The 23,204-nt window shown below is 50.2% G+C and overlaps 1 protein-coding gene across 1 annotated transcript in view; it reads right to left on the reverse strand.

Moving 5' to 3' along the window:
• Window positions 1-467: 467 nt before the first annotated feature.
• Window positions 468-23,204, reverse strand: part of GALNT16 (polypeptide N-acetylgalactosaminyltransferase 16) — a 72,290-nt gene continuing 49,553 nt past the window's right edge. Inside the window, exons 4-15 of the mRNA XM_087828848.1 lie at window positions 22,358-22,425; window positions 21,737-21,802; window positions 19,596-19,717; window positions 17,053-17,140; window positions 15,958-16,042; window positions 15,558-15,661; window positions 9,887-10,013; window positions 8,902-8,994; window positions 7,430-7,513; window positions 3,786-3,927; window positions 2,978-3,112; window positions 468-1,130 (exon numbers count right to left, since the gene is read on the reverse strand). Coding sequence (XP_087684974.1) covers window positions 993-1,130; window positions 2,978-3,112; window positions 3,786-3,927; window positions 7,430-7,513; window positions 8,902-8,994; window positions 9,887-10,013; window positions 15,558-15,661; window positions 15,958-16,042; window positions 17,053-17,140; window positions 19,596-19,717; window positions 21,737-21,802; window positions 22,358-22,425 — 1,252 coding nt within the window. The 3' untranslated portion in view covers window positions 468-992. The remainder of the gene's footprint in view (window positions 1,131-2,977; window positions 3,113-3,785; window positions 3,928-7,429; window positions 7,514-8,901; window positions 8,995-9,886; window positions 10,014-15,557; window positions 15,662-15,957; window positions 16,043-17,052; window positions 17,141-19,595; window positions 19,718-21,736; window positions 21,803-22,357; window positions 22,426-23,204) is intronic.

The raw sequence follows: 23,204 nt of genomic DNA on the forward strand, positions 1-23,204 counted from the left end.
CCCGATTGCATAATGCTGTAACAGAGGCAAAGGCTTCTGAGAAGGCAGGGGTCAAAAAATGCGAATGAGGATGGGGCAGCTCAGTGGTGGGTGGTGGCTGCCTGTCCTTATGGGGTCCTCACAGTGGGCCCAGGCAGGGGGCATAGGGCACCAGCAGGTCAGTAAGGCCTGAGGGACAGGTCTCATCCTGACACATGGCCAAACAGAAGTGGGGTCTGTTTAATAAACTGTGTTCCAAGGGTGCCCCTGAAGATGGCGCTGCAGCCTCTTGCTAAGAATGTGGGGACCAGAGCACAGGGCTGGAGGCACAGTGCCCTGGGCCTGGTGCAGCATGGAGGATGGGGTCCCTGGAAGAGACCCACTCTTTGGGTGCGGTGCTGCTTTTCCGTCCATATCCTTCTGCAGATTACGCATCCTTTGCCCCCAATCCCATCCCATCCCTCCCACACCCAACCCAGCACCTGCCTGGGACAGGCCACTGAGCTTCTAACCTCCTCCTGGTTCTCCACCCACCTCACAGGCTCCCCCCTCCTCCTGGCCTCAGTCTCCCCAACCACGCTGCCTACATTCTCTTCTCATGTTCAATCCCATAAGCAGGCCCTGTGACACAGTGGGGACCCTATGTGAGCTTCTGTCCTTGCTCACCCCAGACAACAAGGGGAGGGTACCCAAGCCACTGTCTGGGCTCCCAGGAACGAGAGGGGAGGGGACAAAGGGTGAGGGCACCTGCCCAGTCTCTGCCCAGCAGCGGTCCAGCATCCTGACTTTCTCTCCTGGGGCGAGGGCGGGGCGGGGCGGCAGCCTGGGCATCGGGCATGGCCCCCGCGCCCTCCCTGTGCAAGCTTTGGAGAATGGTCTCGTGGCAGGGGTGTTTGCTGACGGCTCCGGCAGAATGTGAGGGGATGGAAACGGCCCGCTTTACACTCCCCCACCCTAACCCCCTTCCAGTCCCAAAGTCTCATGCAAAAGGTACAGGAGGCCCGGGGCTGCCATCATGAGTGCGGCAACAGCTGCCACTGCTGGGCCGGGGCGTCAGCCTGGCACTTGCTGGTCACCAGCTGGGCGGGCTGGGCCTCCAGGCAGAGGCCGCTGACCGAATGCTGGATGAAAGAGGCTTTTCTCCTCCATCTCTGGGGGAGAAGCAGGGAAGGAGAGGAGGGAAAAAAACAGTGATTAAAAATAAGAATAATGCTCACACCACCTTCATTACACTTGTATATACATGGCCCTGCATATAGCTGGGACCCCCACCCCCATTTAAACTGTGTGTCCCCTACCCCCCTACATAGGGGCCCCCACCGCACACAAGCTTTAGCCCCTCCGGGTGCACGCCTGCTCTGTAGTTTGGCACGAAGTTACTGTGGAGATCAGAGGTGCACGGGCTGAATCTATCCCAGAAATGTGTTTTGTTTGGCCTGCTCAGTATTAATTTAAAATTTGGCTTAGTCGCCACATAAAATCTGCGTTTCCAGCTTCCCTTCAGACATGGTTCTGTTTCTCTTGTTGCATCAGCTGGTTGGGGCTGAGGAGCTGCTGTAAACGACCCGAGTCCGCCTGGGCTCCCCCACCCACTCCCCCTGGGCACTTGGGTTTGAGTTCCTGGACCAGGTGAGCCTCTGACTCCTTCAGACAAGATTTCTTCTTGCTTCTGCTCCATGCTCCCGCCCCGGCCTGTAACTGGCAGCTGGCACCTGCTCCCTTTAGTGGGAGCTGGCCGCCATCTCCGCAGAGAGAGAGGCCAGCAGGATGGTGGGGGCACTCGAGGCTCCCAGGTCAGTGCCTTCACCTCCTGGTGCCTCCCCTTGCCCAGGCTCGACAAGGGGAAGGAGAGTTGTTTCTGAGAACATTTTGGAGGTGCCCGGATGGAGGATGAGGTGTAGTTTGGACGCTCGGTTTCTTTCCTCTTTCCCTCCCATGCATTCCTCTCCCCTCTTCCTATATCCACCTTGTCCTAAGAAGTGGGGAGTGCTCGTGACCAGGTGGTGGGGCCCAGCAGGCTCTGAGGGGGAGGGGCCAGGTTCTTTCCAGAGCAGCTTGGAGAAGGCAAGTGAGCTGTACACAGCTTCGGGCCCAGGGCTGCAAGGGGGCACGGGGTGGGCAGAGAAGGGAACCAACTTGGGATGTGCACACGGGGTAGAAGGTGGGGGCTTCAGAGCCTGGATTCCCCTTAGGAATGCAGGACTATGAGGCTTAGGGCTGAGAACTAGCCTTTCTGGCCCATGTGGCCCCAGCAAAGAGGGGTCCCTGGCCTAAAGGTCAGGGGTAGTGGGTGGGACAGCATCCTGTTGCCTGGGTTCTTCTAGTGTTTAATCTCCTGGAAAGGGGTGGCCACACTCTCCCCAGCTGGGTGTTGCTGGACCATGTCCCTCTTTCATCTCTGCGGCCAATATGATCAGCACATTTCCTGGCACGAGCAGGCACCCAGTGCAGTTTTGTTTTATGAAGAAAGAATGCATGGATAAATGAACGAATGACCCAATCATTAGGAGGCGCTCCCCAAATCATAGGAGTCTCATTTCCTACCAGTGCCATGAGGCATAGTCTCGGGGCCTCCCTGACTCCCCTTGGCCACTTAGTTCTGGGCCTGACCAGAGAAACAGAGTCCCCTCACAGTACTCCCCCATCTCCACAGTGTCAGTTCTTGCAAGGCAGGCAGGGGAGGGAGCCCCTTATTTTATAGTGAGATACTGTGGCGGTTGTCAGAGGCTAGGGACAGTGTTGACAAGACAAGGAGTGCCTGCCCTCATTCAGCTCACTGGCTGGCAGGACATACATTTAACACATATTTACTCATGAAGAACTTCCTCATGAGTAAAATCATAGACTTGACCTAGATAATGCCTTAGGCCTGCACGGGTCCTCATTCTGGAGGGTTTATTTGAGTCTATATGTCTCAGCCTGGGGCTCTACTGCCACCCCCACGGTGTGTCCCTCTGGAGATGCTGGCCATCCTGAGCCCAGAGGCAAGGAGGCTTACCTGTCTGCCTTCTCTGGGGTTGCACGCCTGTAGTACGACCGGGGACCCAGGGGAGGTGGAGGTGGAGGTGGAGGTGGAGGTGGCGGTCAGGCACTTCCCCTGCTGCTGGATGAGATGGTCACTGAACAGCCACGCCTGCAAGACAGGGCCAGGAAGGCTGAGTCCGAAAGTACAGCGATGAATGGACAGATGGGAAGTGAGGTGATACAACAAATATACTGTTTTGGTAGAATTTTCTACTAATAGGGGTGAATATGCAGGTATTCACTGTAAAGTTCTTTCAACTTTTCTATATGTTTGAAATTTTTCATAATAAAATATTGGGGGAGCTTGGCTGGAGCAATGGAGAAAGCCAAGGGATGCTGGGGATGGGGGAGAAGGACAGGGCATGGGACCAGGGCAGCCAGGAAGCTTGTCCATGACAGGGGTTCCATGACCTGCTCTGATTTTGACGTGGGTGCACTGACACTCATATTTTGCACACATATATGGGACACACATAGAGGGATCCTAGATGCCCTGCTGCCCGTCATATAAGCTGACCACAGTTGCATCCCAGGAGGGAACTGGGCCCTGTTTGGGCAGCATTTCTCCTTCTGTAAGGGTAGAGTGGATGGTGCATAGAAGGCAATGGTGTCACAGGCTGGAAAGGAGATGGGAATGTGGCAGGAGCAGACCCAAGGAGCAGAGTGGGAGGGGACAGCTAGCAGGGTCCCTGGGAAAGTGGGTCTGTGGAGGGTGCAGACAGAGAGAGGGTGAGATTGAGCAGAGGAGCGCCCCTCACCCCACTTGGTCCTAAGCAGCTTACCTGTGGTGCTGGGGGGTTCTTGGCAGAGCCTCTGCAGATTCCCACTCCCAGCAGGAAGTTACCAGCAGTGTCCTGGCCCTGGGATTCTAAGCAGTTAACCCCCTGCTTAATGATGCCAGGGAGCGCTTCCTTCACTGGGACCCTGGGAGAAAAGGCAGGGGTCAGGCTTGTATTTTGCCCTCCTCCAGTTTACCCACGCTTACCCAGTGGGCAGCCCCAGTCAGCTCCTGGCGCACCACAGTCCCAGGGGGAAGGACACTAGGGGACAGACCTAACTAGCAAGGAGGGAAGAAGGCGGAAAAGGGAGCAGGGGTTCCTCGGGGAAGACAGGCCTGGGCCCCACTAGGTTCTGAGCAGCTAGGAGCCCCAGGGACTGCCCTGGAGGCTCGGTCTGAGAGGATCCTGGGGGCATCGAGCTGAGGCCAGAAACCTAGGATTTCCTAGTCCAGGAAGAGGAAAGCTTGGGGAAAGGCTGGGGCCTGAATATGGGCTCGATAAGCAACTTCAAAATGACAGGGAAGGGCTCACTTTAAAGAGGCAAATTTAAAATACACAAATATGAAAATGTGTTCAATCTCACTAACGATGAAAGAAATACATATTAGAGTTAGCGCAGTTTGTTTACCGTATACAGTATGTATATATTGTGTATATATTTATTTACATATAAAATATATTTTATATATAATAATATGTATTTACATGGATACATGTAAATATATATATTTAATATCAATACCCAGTGTTGACACTAGCTGTGGGATTGGATCTTCTCATACCCTACTGGAGAAAGCATAAATTAGCTTAACTTTTCTGGAAGGCAATGTGACACTATTATTATGTGTCAAAGGCCTTAAAAATGTGCAAACCTTTGACCTTACCATCCCACTTCAGGTAACTTAATATCCTACAGCAATAATCATAGATATGTGCAAAGATTTAGTTTAAAAGATATTCATCTAAGAGTGGTTGATTATACAAAAACATTGGAAACCCCTAGATATCCAACAATAAGGGTCAAAGTAAACTGTGAATCATCTGCAAGATGGAAAATCCTTTAGCCACTAAAAATGACTGTGAAAGAATATCTGGTAACGTGGGAAAGTGTTTAGAACATATTGCTAAGTAAAACTGGCATTTCAAAATACCACGTTATTAAAACATTTTATATGAACAGTAAAAAATATGAGTACACACACACACACACACACACACATACACACACACACGTACACACTGATATAAGACACAGTATCTTACCCTGTGGGCAATAAACCTAAGAAGGCTGCCAGCCCCAGGAGATGCAGGACTGTATACTTGGGCTTAGGAGGTTATACATGATCTCAGACTGTGGGCCCACTGGGGTGATGGGCAATCAGGAGGGCTGAGAGTCTGGCCATATGCTTAACCTTATCTGCCTCCTGTCACCTCTGTTAGGAAGAAAACTTGGGCGGGGGGGGCATCAGAACACATCTGGCATTCTTCAATGTAGGCATCCTATAGGATCTCGGCCAACCCAGGTCTTCCTTCCTCAGAGCTGGCTGGAAGCCCCGAGAACCCCAGGACCAACCTCGAGGTTCTTCAGAACCTCGGGGAGTTTCTCTCCCACACTGCTGGCAGTGGTGTGGGCCAACTATTAGGATCCCCTGCTTGGAATAAAGTTGGTGTCATTTGGGCCAACTGATCTCCTTTGTAAACCCCTGACCCGTCTCCCTGAGAACTGAGGCAGCTCATGAACAAGTGGACTGGGGAGGAGTAATCTGGGTGTGAATGAGGTGTGTGGTTTCTACCTTAACAGCAATAAATCAGTTTTTAACTTTCACACAGTGACAGAACAAACAGAAGTTGAGTTACGCTTCTCATTTAACATAGCTGGTTTCATCCACTGGCCTGCCTTGGGGTCGATCCAACCAGGTTTCTGACAGTTATAAACTACTTCTTCCTCTTGGTCCTTGGGGGATGACATGGGCACTCTGCATGGGGACTGGGGTGAGGAGTGGAAGAGCACATTCGGCCCCCCTCTCCCCACTTCCCCAGGCTCCCAAGCTCCCACCTGAGGCCTGGAGTCTATGGCTCCATCTGAATGTTTCTGACAGAATGCTAAGAAATGACTTTTCCCCTCAGAAACGACACATCTGAATGAAACCATCCCCTCAAAAGTGGTCACTTGAGGAAGTGGCTTATTATACTTTTACAAATGAATGTCCTTCCCTTCACAACTGTCATCCAGGGAGCGTGGCAGAATCCAGGCCGCCACCTTTCTTCTGAGGATGCTGCCGTAGCTCAAATGGTTCTGGAGTTCCTTGGAAATTGCTCCCAGTGTCAGTTTATTTTTGTGACTTGTTTCAGTCTTGTCACACTGTATTTGGGACCCAGGATTTATATTATCTAGGTTAATCTAGTTTATTCACTGATCTTGGCTATGATGTAACTATGGCTGTTTTCCAAAAATCAAATCTGCCCTTCAAAGATGTGCAAGCTTGGAGGGGTGGTGTTCTGGAAAGCCACCCAGCATCTTCGGGAGAAAGCTGGCACAGTGGGAGAAACTCTCTCCCCCAGGTGACAGCTATAGAAGGGAGAACACTAATTTCAAAGTTATAACTGAGGCTTATTGACTATGCAATTAACTCAATCAAAAGTATTTATCGGGAGCCTGTTTTGGGACAGACACACTTCTAGAGGCTGGGGATAAAGCAGTGAACAGAACAGATGAACACCTCTGCCCTTCTGGAGCTTACAGTCACTGTGGCAGGCGACCACAGAACTAGCTGGCCAGATGGATGTTAGATGATAAGGGTGGCAGAGGAAGACAAAGCCGGAATGCTGGGGGCAGGGTTGCAAATCCAGAGTGTTCAGGGAGGTCTACTGGCTAAGGGGACATTTGAGCAAGACCTGAAGAAGGTGAGGAAATGAGCCATGTGGATGTAGCCAAAACACTCAAAAGGATTTTGAAGTAAGAAAGAAAAAATCCTCTCTACCCACCCTGGCCATTAGGCTGGTCACCCACAGTGCTGTTTGGCGCTCACACACTCACTTGCACTGTGGCTCTAGTGCTCTCGCCATCTGCAGGTTGCTTCCACATTTGCTAGAGCAAACATTTCCCCTCGCTTTTCCAGTCTCTTTTTTTCTTCTTTTTCTTTCCCAGTCTTTACCATTATAATATTAATGGGCACATAACATTTGTTTAGATGGATGCATCATGATTCATGCAACTCAGCCCCCATTGTTGGTTGTTTCTCGATTTTCCCCCAGCAGCAGAGAAGCCTACAGTGAACGTCTACTTGTCAACAGCTGTTTGTTTCAGTTGCTTCATTTTCTTAGAATAAACTCCCAGAAGGGAGAGAACAGAGTCAAAGGGCATGATGATTTCTGTGGCCTTTGCTACATAACGCAGTGCTGTTTCCTAGAGACAATGTCCATTTCCAGCTCGCAGACCCAGTGTGCTAAAAATTTGGTTCTTACCACAGGTCATTTTTAACTCTTGGTAACGTCCTCCCAGTTTCCCCTGAGCCTTCACATGAAGATAAACACAGACAGCTAGAAAGACCCAGACAGTGGGGGGATGGGAAATCCTGGGGTAGAAGGGTCCCCCAAGCTGCTGGCCCCCACCTAGGCCAGATGCACAGGCTGAAAGCTGCACTCACGTGAGCTCTGGGTAGACGTTGTCCAAGTACCAGCGGAAGGACTTGCAGTTCATCTTCTTCCTCTGCTCGATCCTCGAGGCCACGCTAAAAGAGAAGGCCAGGTTCAGGCTTTGGCCAGTGGGCATGGGAGGAAGCCCCAGGGAGGTTGGGCAGGGGCCCCTCCCTAGCGGGCCAGGACCAGGAGTCTGGGTCCCAGCCTGCCCTCCAGCCTCAGCCACTTGCCTGAAGTCATCCTCTGACTCCTGACTTCACCCCAGGTCTCCTGGCCATTCCTCACTTCTCTCCTCAAATTCCTGCTCACTTTTCAAGATCAGCCTAGCCCGCAGGGGGCTACACTTGACTCTCCTCACTCCTGGAGCCCTCAGCTAGCATAACACACACTCTCAGTTAGCACAGGCCCCTATTTCCACAGAGAGCAGAGTCTTACTGAACTCCAGTTTTCCCTGTGTGCACTGCAGAAAGGGTCTAACAACAAGAGGAACAGGCTTTGAAGACTTTTCAGGAATTCTAGCCTATCAGACTGTCTGATGTGCTGGTGGGCACGCAGCTCGGCCTCCTCACCTTCCTGAGTTAAACAACCATAATAACCACTGACAGATGCCCCTCACCACCTCCCGGAGCTTCAGTTTCTTCTCCAGTAAACTAAAGACATAACCACTGACCTCAGGAGGTTTTGGTGAGATTCAAATAAATTAAGGGACATAAGTGCCTAGCACAGGGTATGTCCTCAGTAAATGTTAGCTCCCCACTAAAAGAAATAGTCAGTGACAAAACTCTATTTTTTTAAAGGGATAGATATAAGTAAATAAGGGAGGAAGATTCATTGATGATCACTAATAATGTTTTCAAACTTTTCTGACCATGACCTTAAATAAATAAGACATAAATACATCTTACATCGCGATCGAGTTTACCTGTGTACACATTTATGTAGACACACATAACTGAAATAAGTTTCACAAAACAGTGCTACCCTTCACTGCAACCGACTGTTATTTTTCTATTCTGTTCTGTACTAATCCATAGTGTTTAATCTATAGTGTACTAATCATTTTCTTAAAATGCTATTCGCAACCCACTAAATTGACTTCATAACCAATCTGCATGTTGAAAATGCCTAACTAGACTGTAGTCATAACAGTCAGAGACAGGAAAATAGGCTAACGGCTCCCAGTCAGATTTGGAACAACAGGGGGTGGACCCTAAGTGTTTTCTGCAGATGGTTCGTCCCTAAGTACTCCCACAGATGTCCCTTTTCCTGCAGGCAGCTTGTGGACAGAAACTCTTCAAACACAGCCCTCTCTGGTTATTTCCCCGCATGGGGTTGCATCCCCTTCAAGGACCAGTGTCTTGTCCCTGCGCTGCACACAGAGCAGGGGGCTCAGTGACTAAGGAGACCGTGGGGGCTCACAAGCTGTATTCGGGTTAAAGTTGTGCTACCAGGTGGAGGGAAGCGGGGCTGGGGGGCCCACCTGCCGAAGGCCTTCCCGATGGCCGAGGGCCGGGCCTCGTAGTAATACTGCTTGTACTCGTCCATCCAGACCTCCGCAGTGCGCTTGGTATTCCTAAAGGCATGGGGAGGAGCCAAAGAAGGCCACCGAGGCGGTGACAGAGGTAGGGTTAGGACCCAGAGCAGCTCTGGGCACGGATGAGAACACGGGGTGATGAAAATCTCAGAAGCGTATGCAAAACAGGACCGATTAGGGTGGTATAAATGAGCATAATCTCTTTGAGAACGATCTGTCACTATCCATCAATTTATGTATACTTGTTGACGCTCCACTTCCAGGAATCTATTCTACTGACAGATCTGTGTGTGGGCAGCGAGGACACGGACACGAATAGCTGTTTAATAAAACATTGGCAACCACCTAAAGGCCCACGGGTGGAGGATGGTGAACTACTTCCACGTGACGGAGCACTCGGCAGCCTCGGAAAGCAACGCCACGGTCAGCGTGCGCTCACAGAAGATGTCTGCAATTTAGTGCTGAGTGGCAGAAAAACAGGCTGCGGACGAAACATAGAGCAGGATCCCATTTATATAAAAACACAAACACAAACCCAAGCTGTATGTGTGTGTCTCTCTCTACATAAACCGTATATATGAAAATGTATTAAAAGGCCTGTGGCCGGGGACATGGATGGGCAGATGCTGGCCAAGTCAGAGTCAGGACATGGCATTCATGCCATGTGAGCGGAGGGCAGGCAGCTCCTAGCTGGTTACCCAAGACCCTCAAGGACAAAGATAGTCAAGGCAAGAGAGACCAGGTAGCAACACCCCCAACGTCATCCTTCCTCCTGGAAGTACCGGGAATCTAGAATGAAAGACCTGGGAGGGGGCAAATGGGAGAACAGAGGCCCAGAGAGGGGGCTGGCTGCCAAAGTCAGTTGACAGGACTGGGCCTAGAACCCTGGTGTCCTGGCTCTAAGCTCGGTGCTCTTGGTCCTGGGACCTACCTGATATAGGTGAGGGCATTGCCCTCGGGGAAGTTGTAGGGGTGGCGTTTCCGGAAGACGTGGCCCACCCGGCTGCAGGGCACGATCTCCAAGCTCCCTCCACACATCCACACCCTGAAGGAGAGCTCTGCAGGAGACGGCAGCCGTTAGGAGGGGAAAGAGCCCCTGGCAAGTCCCGCTGAGTGGAGCTGGGAAGGGGCTGGCTTCCCTTCCCTTTGGTGTCTCATCGGAGGCACATGCTGGGGTCAGAGCTCCTGGGCCTGTTTACATGGGTGCACACCCACTCTTGACACGTGTGCATGTGTTCCTGACTGCTCACCCTGTGCCTGTGCACACCCCCCCCACACCACACACACCCCCTCCATACACACCACACACACACACCACCAACACATATACACACATACACCGTCCACACGCACACACTCCACACACACACACACACACCCTCCACACATATCACACACACATAATCTCTACACACACACACCACACACACACACCCTCCACACACACCACACACACACACCACCAACACATATACACACATACACCGTCCACACACCCTCCACACGCACACACTCCACACACACCACACACACCCTCCACACATATCACACACAATCTCTACACACACACACACACACACACCACACACACACACCCTCCACACACACCACACACACACACCACCAACACATATACACACATACACCGTCCACACACCCTCCACACGCACACACTCCACACACACACACACACACACACACACACACACACACACACACACACTGAGCTCTGGGAGAGCGCTGGGAAAGCTTTGAAGGAACGCCAAGACCATGAGTAGAAGGAAAGCTGAATCAGATGGCAGCCTAATTTCCAGCCTCTGTCTAGAACGCCCCCTCCAGACATGAGCTAAGGAAGGACACATCTGCTCGACCTCCGCCTGTGCCGGGGTTTCCATTTACAGGCTGCCGCTGACCCTCTTCCTTCTGATGTGGTGGTGACGCTGAGCAAGCTTTGGCAGATGACTGTGGTTCTCAGTAGGTTGGGAGATGAAAGAAGTGGCCATTCCATTTCTCAGAAAGGGAGGGACGTCGCAAGTTACCCACTCTGTCCTCCACTCAGCAATGGTCGCTTCTGGCAAGACCTGTGTTGGCAACTGGCTGAAACTCACATAATCTCTTCTGGTTTCCCACTTTCCTTCATATTAGCTCCACAGTTGGACACCCTGTGATGTTAAAACACCTCCTTCCTGTCCCAGAAAATCCATAAGCCTTGTTTTTTGTTTTCTGCTTTAACTTTAAAAAGCAGGACCATTTTGTCATTTGTTCTCTCGGTCCCTTGGTCTCTTTTCTTACTCACACAGTGCAGTGGGTCAGGGTCTCCCAGTGACCAGCAAAGGGGGGAGTGAAGGCAGCAGGACTAGTGCCTACCTTCTGGCCAGCCTGTGTGCACTAGGAGACTTCCAGATATGGTTCAGGGGCCAGGACTGGACAGTTGGCATATCCGGACCCCTACACAGGGTTGGCTATGTTACTGGGCTTCCCTGGGTCTGACTGCAAACAGGCAGGCCTCTGTCCCTTCTTCCAGTCAGAGCTCTGCAGCAGGCTCAGAACGGAGATTTGAAACTAGGGACAAAAGATCTGCCTTCTGGTTCCATTTCTGCCAGACTAACTTTGTTATGCTAGTTGACATCTCATCCCACTCAGCCCATATTGCTCATGCTATTATTAATCATTGTCATTATTATCAACAATAGCAATAAGAATAGCAGTAATCACCATCCATTTATTGAGCACTTACTATGTGCCACCCTCTTTATATCTGATGTCTAATTCTCACGGTAACCATGTGAAGTCAGTATTATTATCCCCATATTTTTGAATAAGAACTGTAGAGATCAAAGATGTTAAAAAACCTCTCCAAGGTCACCCAAATGCTCAGTTGCAGAATCACAACATAAAGTTCACACTTGTCCAGCAAGCCGCATGCTTGAACAAGATTCTTTAGTTAATTCAGAAATTTTTTTACTGTATGTCACACACTGTTCTGGGATCCCTCACATGCTAGTGGGGTGAGGCAGGAACTCGGTAAAATAAGAAACAAAAATACAGGTAGACAAGAAAGTGAGTAGAATACATACCCTATCAGTACAATGGAGAAAAAGGAAGCCAGTAGGGGATGGAAGGGGGCGAGTGGAATCGGGGTGGAGGGCTACCATTTTTTTTTTTTTAAATATATCTTTATTGATTTCAGAGAGAGGAAAGGAGAGGGAGAGAGAGAGATAGAAACATCAATGATGAGAGAGTCATTGATCGGCTGCAGCCCACAACCCGGGCATGTGCCCTGACCGGGAATTGAACCCCAATCGCCTGGATCCTAGGTCCACGCTCAACCGCTGAGCCACGCCCGGCCGGGCGAGAGCTACCATTTTAATTAGGCTGAGTAGGAAAGCTGTCCCTAAAAGGGGACATTTGAGCTAAAGCTGGAAGGAGGTGAGGACCCGAGTCGGGTGGCTCTCAGGGGAAGAGCATTCCAGCAGAGGGATAAGCAAAGGCAAAGATCTAGGGGTAAGAGCTTGGCTGGCAAGATCGAGGCTCAGCAAGGAGGCCAGGCGGCCAGAGCAGAGTGAGGTCGGGCAGAGCCGATGTGTGTGCTTGCCGGGGACAGGCAAACGTCAGGACTTTGGGTTTTGCTCTGAGTGATGCAGGAGCCCTGCGGGGTCTTGAGCAGTTGAATGTCGTGATTTTGAAAGGATCCCAAATGTGACCTCCAAGGTGTTCACATGTGCCACCCCCACTCAAGGCAGCCTCTGGCTGCCGAGTTTGGTTCTCCCAAGGGACACAGGAACGAGTCTCTGTTCTCGTATCTCCCTTTCTTCAACAAAGAAACAAAATGAAAGGCCCAAACCTACCAGCGGCAGGAGTCTCCCAGCTCAAAACTATGACTAGCCTAGAAACTTCTTTGAATTTCTTCTAAGAAACAAAACAGTCTCCAGACCCACTCCAGGTTCACCTTTCAAGTTCCCCAACCACTGAGCCCTTGCCTCAGGCAGAGTTTGAAGTTAGCTATTTGATCATTCCCTCGTTTCCCTGTCAGTCCCCAGCGAAGAGATGAGATGAGATGAGATGAGATGAGATGAGATGAGAAGAGAAGAGAAGAGAAGAGAAGAGAAGAGAAGAGAAGAGAAGAGAAGAGAAGAGAAGAGAAGAGAAGAGAAGAGAAGAGAAGAGAAGAGAAGAGAAGAGAAGAGAAGAGAAAAAGAGCTTCTGGAGGCAGGAGCGACAGCTTGTTTCCAGTCCTCTAAATCTTTACAGAAAACTGGCTTTGCCGAAGCTCCCTCAGGCTGAGAGCAAGGACACAAAGGAAGTCGCTCAGGCTTAAACACATGAAAGGAGGTCAGAATGCAAGGGCCACCACATCTCAGTTCCCAAATTTACTCCTCCAGATGCCTGCCTAGAAACAGTTCCAGGAATAAGTTCCAAAGGGGAGCAAACCTCATGCCTGTTTCCACTCCACTGGTTTTGGGTTGGGATCAGGACTGTTTGTTTTTTTTAAAAAATATATTTTATTGATTTCAGAGGGAGGAAGGGAGAAGGGAGAGAGAGACAGAAACACCAATGATGAGAGAGTCATTGGTTGGCTGCCTCTTGCACGCTCCCCACTAGGGATGGAGCCCGCAACCCAGGGATGTGCCCTGACTGGGAATCGAACAGCGATCTTCTGGATCATAGGTTGATGCTCAACCACTGAGCCACACCAGCCAGGCAGGGATCAGGACTACTTTAAGCCCTGACTGTTCATCTGTGTCCTGATCAGAGAGAGAGAAGAAAGACCTGCCCCCCACGTCTCAGAAACACAGAATTTGACTTTGATCACACCTTCCAACACTTAATAGGCTCTGGTCGAGGGATGCCATACACCCATTAGACATGTAGTTTTCTGAATGAAATCTGGAAGGCAGGGCCCACCTCAGTTTTCCCATCTGTCAAACAGGTGACATACCACCAGCCCTATTTACTTCGAAAGAAACCTGGGTAGGATGAAAAAGGAAGCAGGGGGAAAGAGCTTGGCAAATGACCAGGTCCACTGCAAGAGCAAGGACAAACCTCTGTCTTCACAGGCCTCAAAGTACCTGCCCCGCTTCTGGATCCCTCAGCACCCTTCTCCACCAGCTCCGAGTCTGGGAGGCTACTTGTGTAAGGCTGTACCCCTGGGCTTCCTATCTGCAGGGGACAGGTTCAGCCAGCAGAGGCACTGGCAGATCAGGGGGGGAGATGAGGGTGGATGTTTTCCCCCTGACACCCTCCACCTGGGAGTTGTGGGCTGGCTGCAGGTGCCTCAAGACCACAGCTCCTGTCAGGTGGGCTTCCTCCCCATCTTTCAGACCTGGGGGTGGTGACATCTCCTAGCAGGCAAAAGCCTTGCCCAATACTAAGCTGATCCTGTGGTTCTCTCTATCTTGCCCACACTGTGTAAAAAGGCCCTTTAATAAACCCCCTTACATTACCCACATTGGGCCCAGCTGGTGTGGCTCAGCGGTTGAACATTGACCTATGATCCAGGAGATCTCGGTTCTATTCCCCAGTTAAAGCACATGTCCAGGTTGCGGGATCGATACCCAGTACGGGGCGAGCAGAAGGCAGCCAATCAATGACTCTCTAATCATTGATTTTCTTTCTCTCTCTCTCTCTCCCTCTCCCTTCCTCTCTCTGAAATCAATTAAAAAAAATTACCCACGTTGGGTATCCCACCTGTATCTGGCCTTTGTCTAACCTGAACCTCACCAGCAACCCTGGGAATTCACTGGCTCTTCCCTTTCCTTTTGGGGTTAAAGAGTTCCTATAGCCTCAGAAGTAATGATAATGACCACTAACACTGTGCCATGTGTTTTATTTATTTTAAATGTTTTTATTGATTTTAGAGATTGGAAATGGGGGCAGAGAGAGAGAGAGAGAGAGAGAGAGAGAGACATTGGTCAGCTGCCTCCTGCATGCCCCCTACTGGGGATCGAGCCTGCAACCCCAGCATGTGCCCTGACCAGGAATCGAACCAGTGACCTCTCCATGCATGGGAGAGAGCTCAACCAACGAGCCACACTGGCCAGGGTGCCATGATTTTAACCCATCGTCTCACTTAGTACTCATAACAGCTCCTTGAGGAAACTGAGGCTTAGGGAGGCTTTAACTTGCCCAGGGCTGAACAGCTTATAGGTGATAGGATTTTCACCCAGTAACCAGTAACCCAGGGTAGTACTGGTTAAATGTAAGCAGTGGGATCAGATGGCCAGGATCTGCTTCCAGGCTTACTTAACCAGTACCCTCTACTGAACACACTCCCAGACTTTCTGGTAGGGAAGTAACCAGGTATGTGAGCTGTGGTCCATGATACAGCCTGTATGTTCTTCCATATATTTGTCTAGTCATGTGGCCACAGGCTCCCCAACCACCTAATTCTTTTTGTTTACTAGCTGTGTGGCTCTGGACAAACTACTTAACCTCTCTGTGCCACAGTGTCTATCAGTAAAATGGAGATAACAGTACTTACCTCAGAGGGTCATCATGAGGATTAAGTCCTTAGAACAGGGCCTTACCCATAGAAAGTGCTCAATCATATTGACTCATTATTAATATTGTTGTTGTTGCTATTGTTATATTTCCCAACTTACCAAAATTCTCTCCCCCCCAGATGTCCATCTGGGCATCATACTTTCCCAAGTGGTTAAACCAGGACTTGTCAATCACAAAGATTCCTCCAGCTATGACAGGCGTCCTGGGAGCAAGGAGGGGAGAGAGGTAACATGTGAGCTTAAGAAGATGGAAGCCCCTCCACATGGCCCCAGGACCCCAGGCCATTTGCCCCAGAATCCCCTGCTTGCAGAGTCCCTGGGGCAGGATGTCTGGCCAGCTCCCTGTCCTATGTCCTCTGTCCCTGGGGCCCAGAACAGAGTTAGCACTTAGACTGTACATCGTCAGAAGCCCTGGTGACTGAAACAGCTCCCTAGAAGCCTCCCAGGCCCCTGACCCAGGGAAAGAAGAGGTCTCTCTGGAGATCACAGTAGCCCTGACCTTATAGGCTTGGTGGGGTCTGTCCGGGCAATCTTCTGCTCAAGAGGGATCTGCTCCCACTTGAAATGTAGGCTCCAGTCGAATCCTGAGGACAGAGTAGGGTGAGGACAGGGCTCAGGGCATAGCCCATTGGTGGCTGTTGCCCCCTCACTCTGCCACCCCTCAGAATCTCCCTTGATCCAAGCCCAGTTCACAGAGGGCCCTGGACAATTTGTGCAGTCATCCCTTCATTCAGAATGAGACAGGTCTCTGTCCCTGTAGAATTCCAATCTACTGGGTGAAATGGAGACTACAAGATAAATCAATGAATGGACAATATGTCAGTCAGGGGTGAAAAGTGCTAAAAAAATAAAATAAAGGGGAGGCACCCATGCTATTCTAGTAAGAGCAGTCAGAAATTGCTCTCTGATGAAGTGGTATTTGAATAGAGACCTGAATGAAGGACTGATCCATGGAGATATCTGGGGAAAGGGAATTTCAGGCAGTAAGTGCAAAGGCCCTGAGGTGACTTTCCAAAGGAGAAGTGCCTGGCTCCCTCAGAATCCCACTCAATCTGAAGATCTAATTAATGCTTTTATCCATTCATTGGAAGTCCAGACCCCAAATAAATCCATCTGCCCACTAGCTCCCAGCAATAAATTCTCTAGAGCAGCCTGTTGAATAGCACTTGCTGCAATGATGAACATGTTTTATACCTGCATTGTCCAATGTGGTAGGCACCAGCCATGTGTAGATAAGAAGCACTTAAAATGTGACATGGAACTAGAAAACTGAATTTTAAATTTTAATTAATTTAAATTTAAATAGCCAAATGTGGCTTTTGTCTACTGTATTGGACAGTACAGCTCTAAAGTCTAGACCAGAGCTGTCCAAAAGAAATACAGGGTGTCCCCCCAAAAATGTATACACATTTGTATACAAATGGGTACAATATATTGTATACAAATGTATATAATCCCTTTTCATTTTCTGGAAGTAAGGGTGTCATGACACCCTCTGGCACAGCTGGAAAGATAAGCACCAAACCGGGGCTGTGGCCTGCCCTCACCTGTCTCTTCTCTGGTCTAGAGCCCCTCCCTTGGCAGTAGGACCCACCTCCACGAAGGTCAGCAGATGCAGCAAGGTAAGCAAAATTATCCAGACTGATGACATCGATGATGGGGCTCACCACCCGAGTATGGTCCTAGGAGAGAAAATGTGGGATGGTGTGAAACCAGAGACTCTGTGAATAAAGGGCCACCTGTCTGCTCTAGGAGGAAGGTCTCTCCGAGGCATCAGACCATATACTCAGCGTTTCCTGCAGGACAGTTCAGGCTCCTGGGAACTGTCCTGTATCAGCACATCCAGGTTCCTGGAAGGTCCCACTGGGTCAGATGGGCACAGTCCTCTCCCAGGCTCTTCCTCTCACATCATGTTGAGCCCTGCTAGAATCCACCTTCTCAGTGAAGCTTTCCCTGATTGCTTCAGGCTGAGGGCTTCTTCCTCTTTTAAGTTGCTCTTGCAATTATAGTCTAGCCAATTCCTGGGACAGTGAATCACCTGCTGCCTGAGGTAGTTCTTCTGATGCTGGTCTGAACTGTTGTTTCATTCATTGTCTTCCACTTTTGTACATGTTTGGGTTGGGTCTTCCCAACTAGGCCACCGGCAGCTTAGGGGCAGAGACCCTGTGTTCCCTGTGTAACCTGGATGTCACTCCTTTCATGCCACATCCACTTCAAGTTCAGACTCACTACTCCCTTCATCACCTCCAGGCCACAAATCCACCTCCAAAACATTGGTGGGTAATGTCAGTTTTACTAAAGTTCTTTTTACTGGGGTGGGGGGTAGTGGTGGTAGTGGATTATTTCATATACCACTTGTGAAACTTAATTGTCTTCTATCAGCCCTCTATGGAGGCACATGGGACAGAGCCCCTTCCTTCTCTCCTTTCCCCACCCTCTGCACTGACTCTCAAAATCCTTTTGTCTGCAACATGAAACCTAGCTCTGCCCCTCAGTTCACAGCCCGTCTCAGGCCTGGGAGGTGGAGGATCTGGGGAGACCATCCATGGTTTCTCTGGCGGGGGGGCTCGCCTTATCCTTCTTTACAGACTTTTTTTTGTACTGAGATATAATTCATATTTTTATAGTAATTTTATTAGATATAACTGATGTACCATAAAATTCACCATCTTAAAGTGTGTAATTCAGTGTTTTTAAAAACATTTATTTATTGATTTTTAGAGAGAGAAGAAGGGAGGAAGTAAGAATGAGAGAGAGAGGAACATCGATTTGTTGTTCCACCTACTGACGCATTCATTGATTGACTCTCATATGTGCCCTGCCTGAGAATCAAACCACAACCTTGGTGTATCAGGACGGTGCTCTAACCACCTGAGCTACCCGGCCAGGACTCAGTGGTTTTTAGTATAGTCGCAAGGTTGTGCAACCACTATCCAGTTCCAGAACATTATCATCACCCCAACAAGAAACCCTGTACCCATTAGCAGTCATTCCCCATTTCCCGCTCCCTCCAGCCCCTGGCAACCACTAACCCACTATCTATTTCTATGAATTGGTTTATTCTGGACATTTCATATAAATGCAACCATATAATATGTGTTCTTTAGTGACTGGCTTCTTTTACTTCGAATCAGGTTTTCAAAGTTGATCCATGTTGCAATATAAATCAGTACTTCATTACTTTTTCATGGCTAAGTAACATTCCATTGTATGGACATACCACATGTTGCTTACCATTCAGTTGATGGACATATGGGTTGTTTCCATTTTTGACTTTTCTAAACAATACTGCTCTGAACACTTATGTACAAGGTTTTGTGTGGAATATGTTTTCATTTCTCTTGGGCTAAGTCCAGCAGTGGAATATGGTAACTCTGTGTTTAAACTTTTGAGGAACGACCAGGCTGGTTTCCCCAGGGCCGCACCGTTTGACATTCCCACCAGCCCTGCGTGAAGTCTCCTCTTTGTCCCCGCCCTCACCAGCGCTCGCTACTGTCCGTCTTTTAGATGATAGCCATTCTATCAAGTATCTCATTGTGGTTTGGACTTGCACTTCCCTAATGACTTGAGGATGTTGAGCATCTTTTCATGGGCTTGTTGGCCATTGTGTATGATCCTTGAGGAAATGTGCATTCAAATCCTGGGCTCATTTTCAAATCGGGATATTTGTCTTTTTACAGTTGAGTTGCAATCACCTCATCCTTTCCTCCATCCGTCCAAATCTTCCCCATCCTAGAGAACAGCGGGCACACGGTACGGGTCTCCCCGGCCTCCTCTCTCCTTGAGGACACTGTCCTCACCTCCCTCTCTTTCGGGCTTCCCAGCCTCACCCAAACCACCCCCACCCACCCCACCCCTCTAGAAGGAAAACACCCACACCCATTCACAGTAGTAGCTTTATAGCCCCCCCAGGCTGTCATCCAATTTAATTCTCCCAACAACCTGGTGGGACAAATATTATAATTATCCCCATTTTCAGATGAGAAGCTCAACGAGGTGAAGTCGCTCAGGAGGTAGCAGCCCATTTAGGCTTCTACTCTGCCTGCCCAGTGTCAAAGACGGTTCACATGCTCTCATGCCAAGAATCTGGCGGGCACGTCCTGAGAGACAGAGCTACCCAGGGACAGACAGACTCACCTCCTTCACCCGCTGCAGCATGGGCTGCAGCCACTCGGTGTTCACTTCACAGTGGCTGTCCAGAAAGGTGAGGACAGCTGCCGAGGCCACATCTGCCCCACGAACTCGGGACCGGATCAGCCCTGCAGTGGAGGCGGACAGTGGTGCTGAGTCCATTTGCTTCCCAACCATCCCCACAAGTCTCAGGGCACTGTTTCCTCTGAGTCACTGTGATTGAACTTTACTTTGTATTTGTTTATTTCCTTCCTCTCTCTTTCTCTCATCTATCCATCAACCATCATTGCTCCAAGGCCATTTTCAGAAAGCCCTCCGTGTGCCAGACACTGTTCTGGGCTCTGGGGACACACTGCTGAATAGTGAGAGTTCAGTGAATGGAAACTGGAGGAAAGTGTGGTTTGATACCAAAGGAGAACCAGAAACCAAAAGCCTTCCCCCAGCCTCTGGGAACCTGAGGGAGGTCCCCTCCAGCCATACCGTCATGTGTGATGTGGAGAAACTCTCTGGACTAGGACAGGCTGGAGTTAGTGTGCGCCCCTTCACTCACCTTAAGCATGTTGTTTAACTTCCCTGAGTCTCAGTTTTCTCACCTTGAGATTCAGAGAGAGCACGATCCCTGCCGGTCAGGGAGAGTGCCTGGTGCCCAGGAGGACTACATGTGTTCTGCTTCTACACATGCCCCACAGGCATAAATTCACATCTATGTTAGGCAAAACCTCAGGGAACAGCATATTCCCAGACCTAAAGGCACCTACGACCCTGGATAGCAAGTCCTCACTTAAGGTCTTACATAGGTTCTGTGACTTTAAGTGAAATGAAATATAACAAAGCCAGTTTTTACCATAGGCTAATGAATGTAAGCAAGAATTAAGTTCCTACAGCGTCTCATCAATGTGATAATGAAACCACATTATGTGAGGACCTGTTATACTTAGAGATTGCTCTCTGGCCTCTTCCATTCCAGTATGAAGGTCCCCACAGCCTGACTGGTCTTTCTTAAATACGCCCGTCACATCCATCCATCCATCCATCCATCCATCCATCCATCCATCCATCCATCCCTCTCTCTCTCTCTTTCTCTCTCTCTCTCTCTCGTACACACACACACACACACACACACACACACACACACCCCTTCGGTGGCTCCCTATTATCTGCCTTATCAAGTCTAAATGCCTTTCTCTGGCTTAAGGTCCTCTGTCATCTACCGTCACTCTGTCCATTCCCCCTGCTGACCAGGCCTTGCTTCTCCTGGGAAGGGCGAGTCAGTAGAAGGAGGTGAAGAGGCTGGGCTATGGGGTGAGCCCTCTCCCCGGGTTGGAATCCTGGCTCCTCTATTCACCCCCACCCTGGGGAAATGACTGAACCTCCTTAAACCCCAGTTTCCTTACCTACAAAATGGGGATGATGGGCTGCTATGAGGACTGACTGTGAAAAAGCAGAAAAAGTGATTGCCTGGGACAGGATGAGCACCTGGGAGGAGGGCTATTAGTATTCCCTGTGTACCACGCCTGACCACGTCTCTGCTTGCAGAGTCCCTGAGCCTGGAACGCCCTCCCTTGCTCTGCTGTCTAGCAGCCCCCCTCACCCAGTGAAGGCCCATTCCCTGATCACATCCCTCTCCTCCAGCACCCTCTCCTCCAAGCTCCATTCTCCCTCATAATTATAACCAGCTATGGTGGGTTCTCACCCCCTGGCTACATTAAAGCTCTCCGAGGGCAGGGACCATGTTTTGTACTTCTTCTGTGTCCCCTAAGGTGCCTAAAGAGCACAGTCCTATGCTGTTGTTGATGCCCCAAGCACCTCTTAGTTAGAAATGAGGTTACATCTGCTTTATATGCCCTTTGATTGTCCCAAAGCATTTCCATATAGCCCATGTCATTTAATCCTTACAACAACCATGGAAGGCAGTCAGGGAACTATTATTATCCCCATCTCTCAGTAGGGTAACTTGCTTACGGTCATGCTGGGATAGGGGCTGACCTGGAACAACAGGAGTGTCTTTCTACCAGACTTCGGTTCTTGCCACAGGAATGCAGCAGGACCATGTTGGTTTGTATGACATCACACCAAAAGGGAGTGGGGTGGTGCAGAGGTTTAGGCCAAAATGGGTGTGCGGTGGCACCCAGGGTCCAAGAACTTACCTTCCCGCCGGTCGTTGCGCAGGCACTTGACCTTGGGGATCCTGGTCAGGAGCAGACAGTCTTCAGCTGAGGGTGGAGAGAAGGAAGCTCTTTCAGATATGGGCATCAGATCACAAGTGGTTTGGCCACCACTGGAACTGCCCAGGAGCTGTCCCATACTAGGCCCAGGGAAAGGGCTGGGGATGGAGAGAAATGGGGGAGCATGGTCATCTCTAGTGGCCCTGTGTCCCCCGCACCCAGGCCCGACTAAGGACTGCCTGTACTTTTGGCATTACCCCCAGGGGCGCCAGAGAGCACCAGCACGATCGTTAGGCTAACACTCCTGGAGCCAGATTGAAGGGACGATTTTCTCCCCATGACAGTTGTAATAAGAAAGGACGCTGCTGATGTTGTTTCAAATTTTTAAAAATGTCATTTCATTGATGACCCATCAAAGCACCACTATTCTTTCTCTTCCTTTGGCAACAAAAAGCAGCACCAGTGAGGGCACCTAGAAAAGACTGAAGATTCTGGTGGGGCCAAAGTCCCGCCGGTGATGGCCAGGACAACCTCAAGAGGTCGCCTCAGCATTCTGGGGCAATGGGGCTTTGGAGGGTGCAAGGAAAGAAGGTGGATACTTACGATCTGAACTGAAGTCATCCACTAAAATGATCTCCTGGATCAGGTTGGCAGGAGTTCGGTTCAGGACACTGGAGCAGTGATGGGGACAGAGGAGCCCAGATTTAGGGGCCACTTTCCATTTACTTCTCCCTGCCATAGGGTTCCCTTCCATACCCAGCCTGGGGGCCAGCACACTGGCCATGGCAGCTGCTTGCTAACCTTTGAGCCCTGAGCAATGGCTGAGGAGCACAGTGTTCCTCAGGCTCTTCTAGGACTTGGCTGACCCTGCTGTCGGACCCTCAAGCACTTGGGACCCACCTCAGATGGGGGTGGGGTCTGCCCTAGTTTAGTTGTTGAGGCAGGACCCTCAGCTGCTCTGGGTACCTGCCAGGGGCCACCCCCAGCTAGATGGAGGAAGGCTAGTGAGGCTCGTTCGGGTTTCATGGGTCAGGAGGAGGGATCTCAGGAAGTCTCCTGACTCTTTGCCTTCCACCATCCCTCATCTTCCTCTACTCCCTGGGAAAGGAAACCCAAGCTTCTTTAATCCCTGGAATACAACTGGGCCCACGTTCCCGAATCCTATTATCTTCTAAGTTCATTAAAGACACAAGATGAGTAGGAGTTGAACTTGACCACAGGGCCGAGCTCAGGAGGGCAGAAGGGGCACCTCTCTCTGAATCACTGACAGGCGCCTACTGAGATGGCATCATCTGCCTGAGGCCTCGCGTCCATCCCTGCCTCTCTCGGTTGCTGACCCCTGCATTTCTCCCCTCCTAGGGACCTGACCTTGTGTTGCACTGTGCATTCGCTAACAATTGGACTTCTAGGGTCTCCCTGACTCTGATTCACCAGCCCCAGCTTCTCAGAA

Source organism: Miniopterus natalensis, chromosome 1, assembly GCF_054644295.1.
Source record: "Miniopterus natalensis isolate mMinNat1 chromosome 1, mMinNat1.hap1, whole genome shotgun sequence".
In the NCBI taxonomy this organism is placed as follows: Eukaryota; Metazoa; Chordata; class Mammalia; order Chiroptera; family Miniopteridae; genus Miniopterus; species Miniopterus natalensis.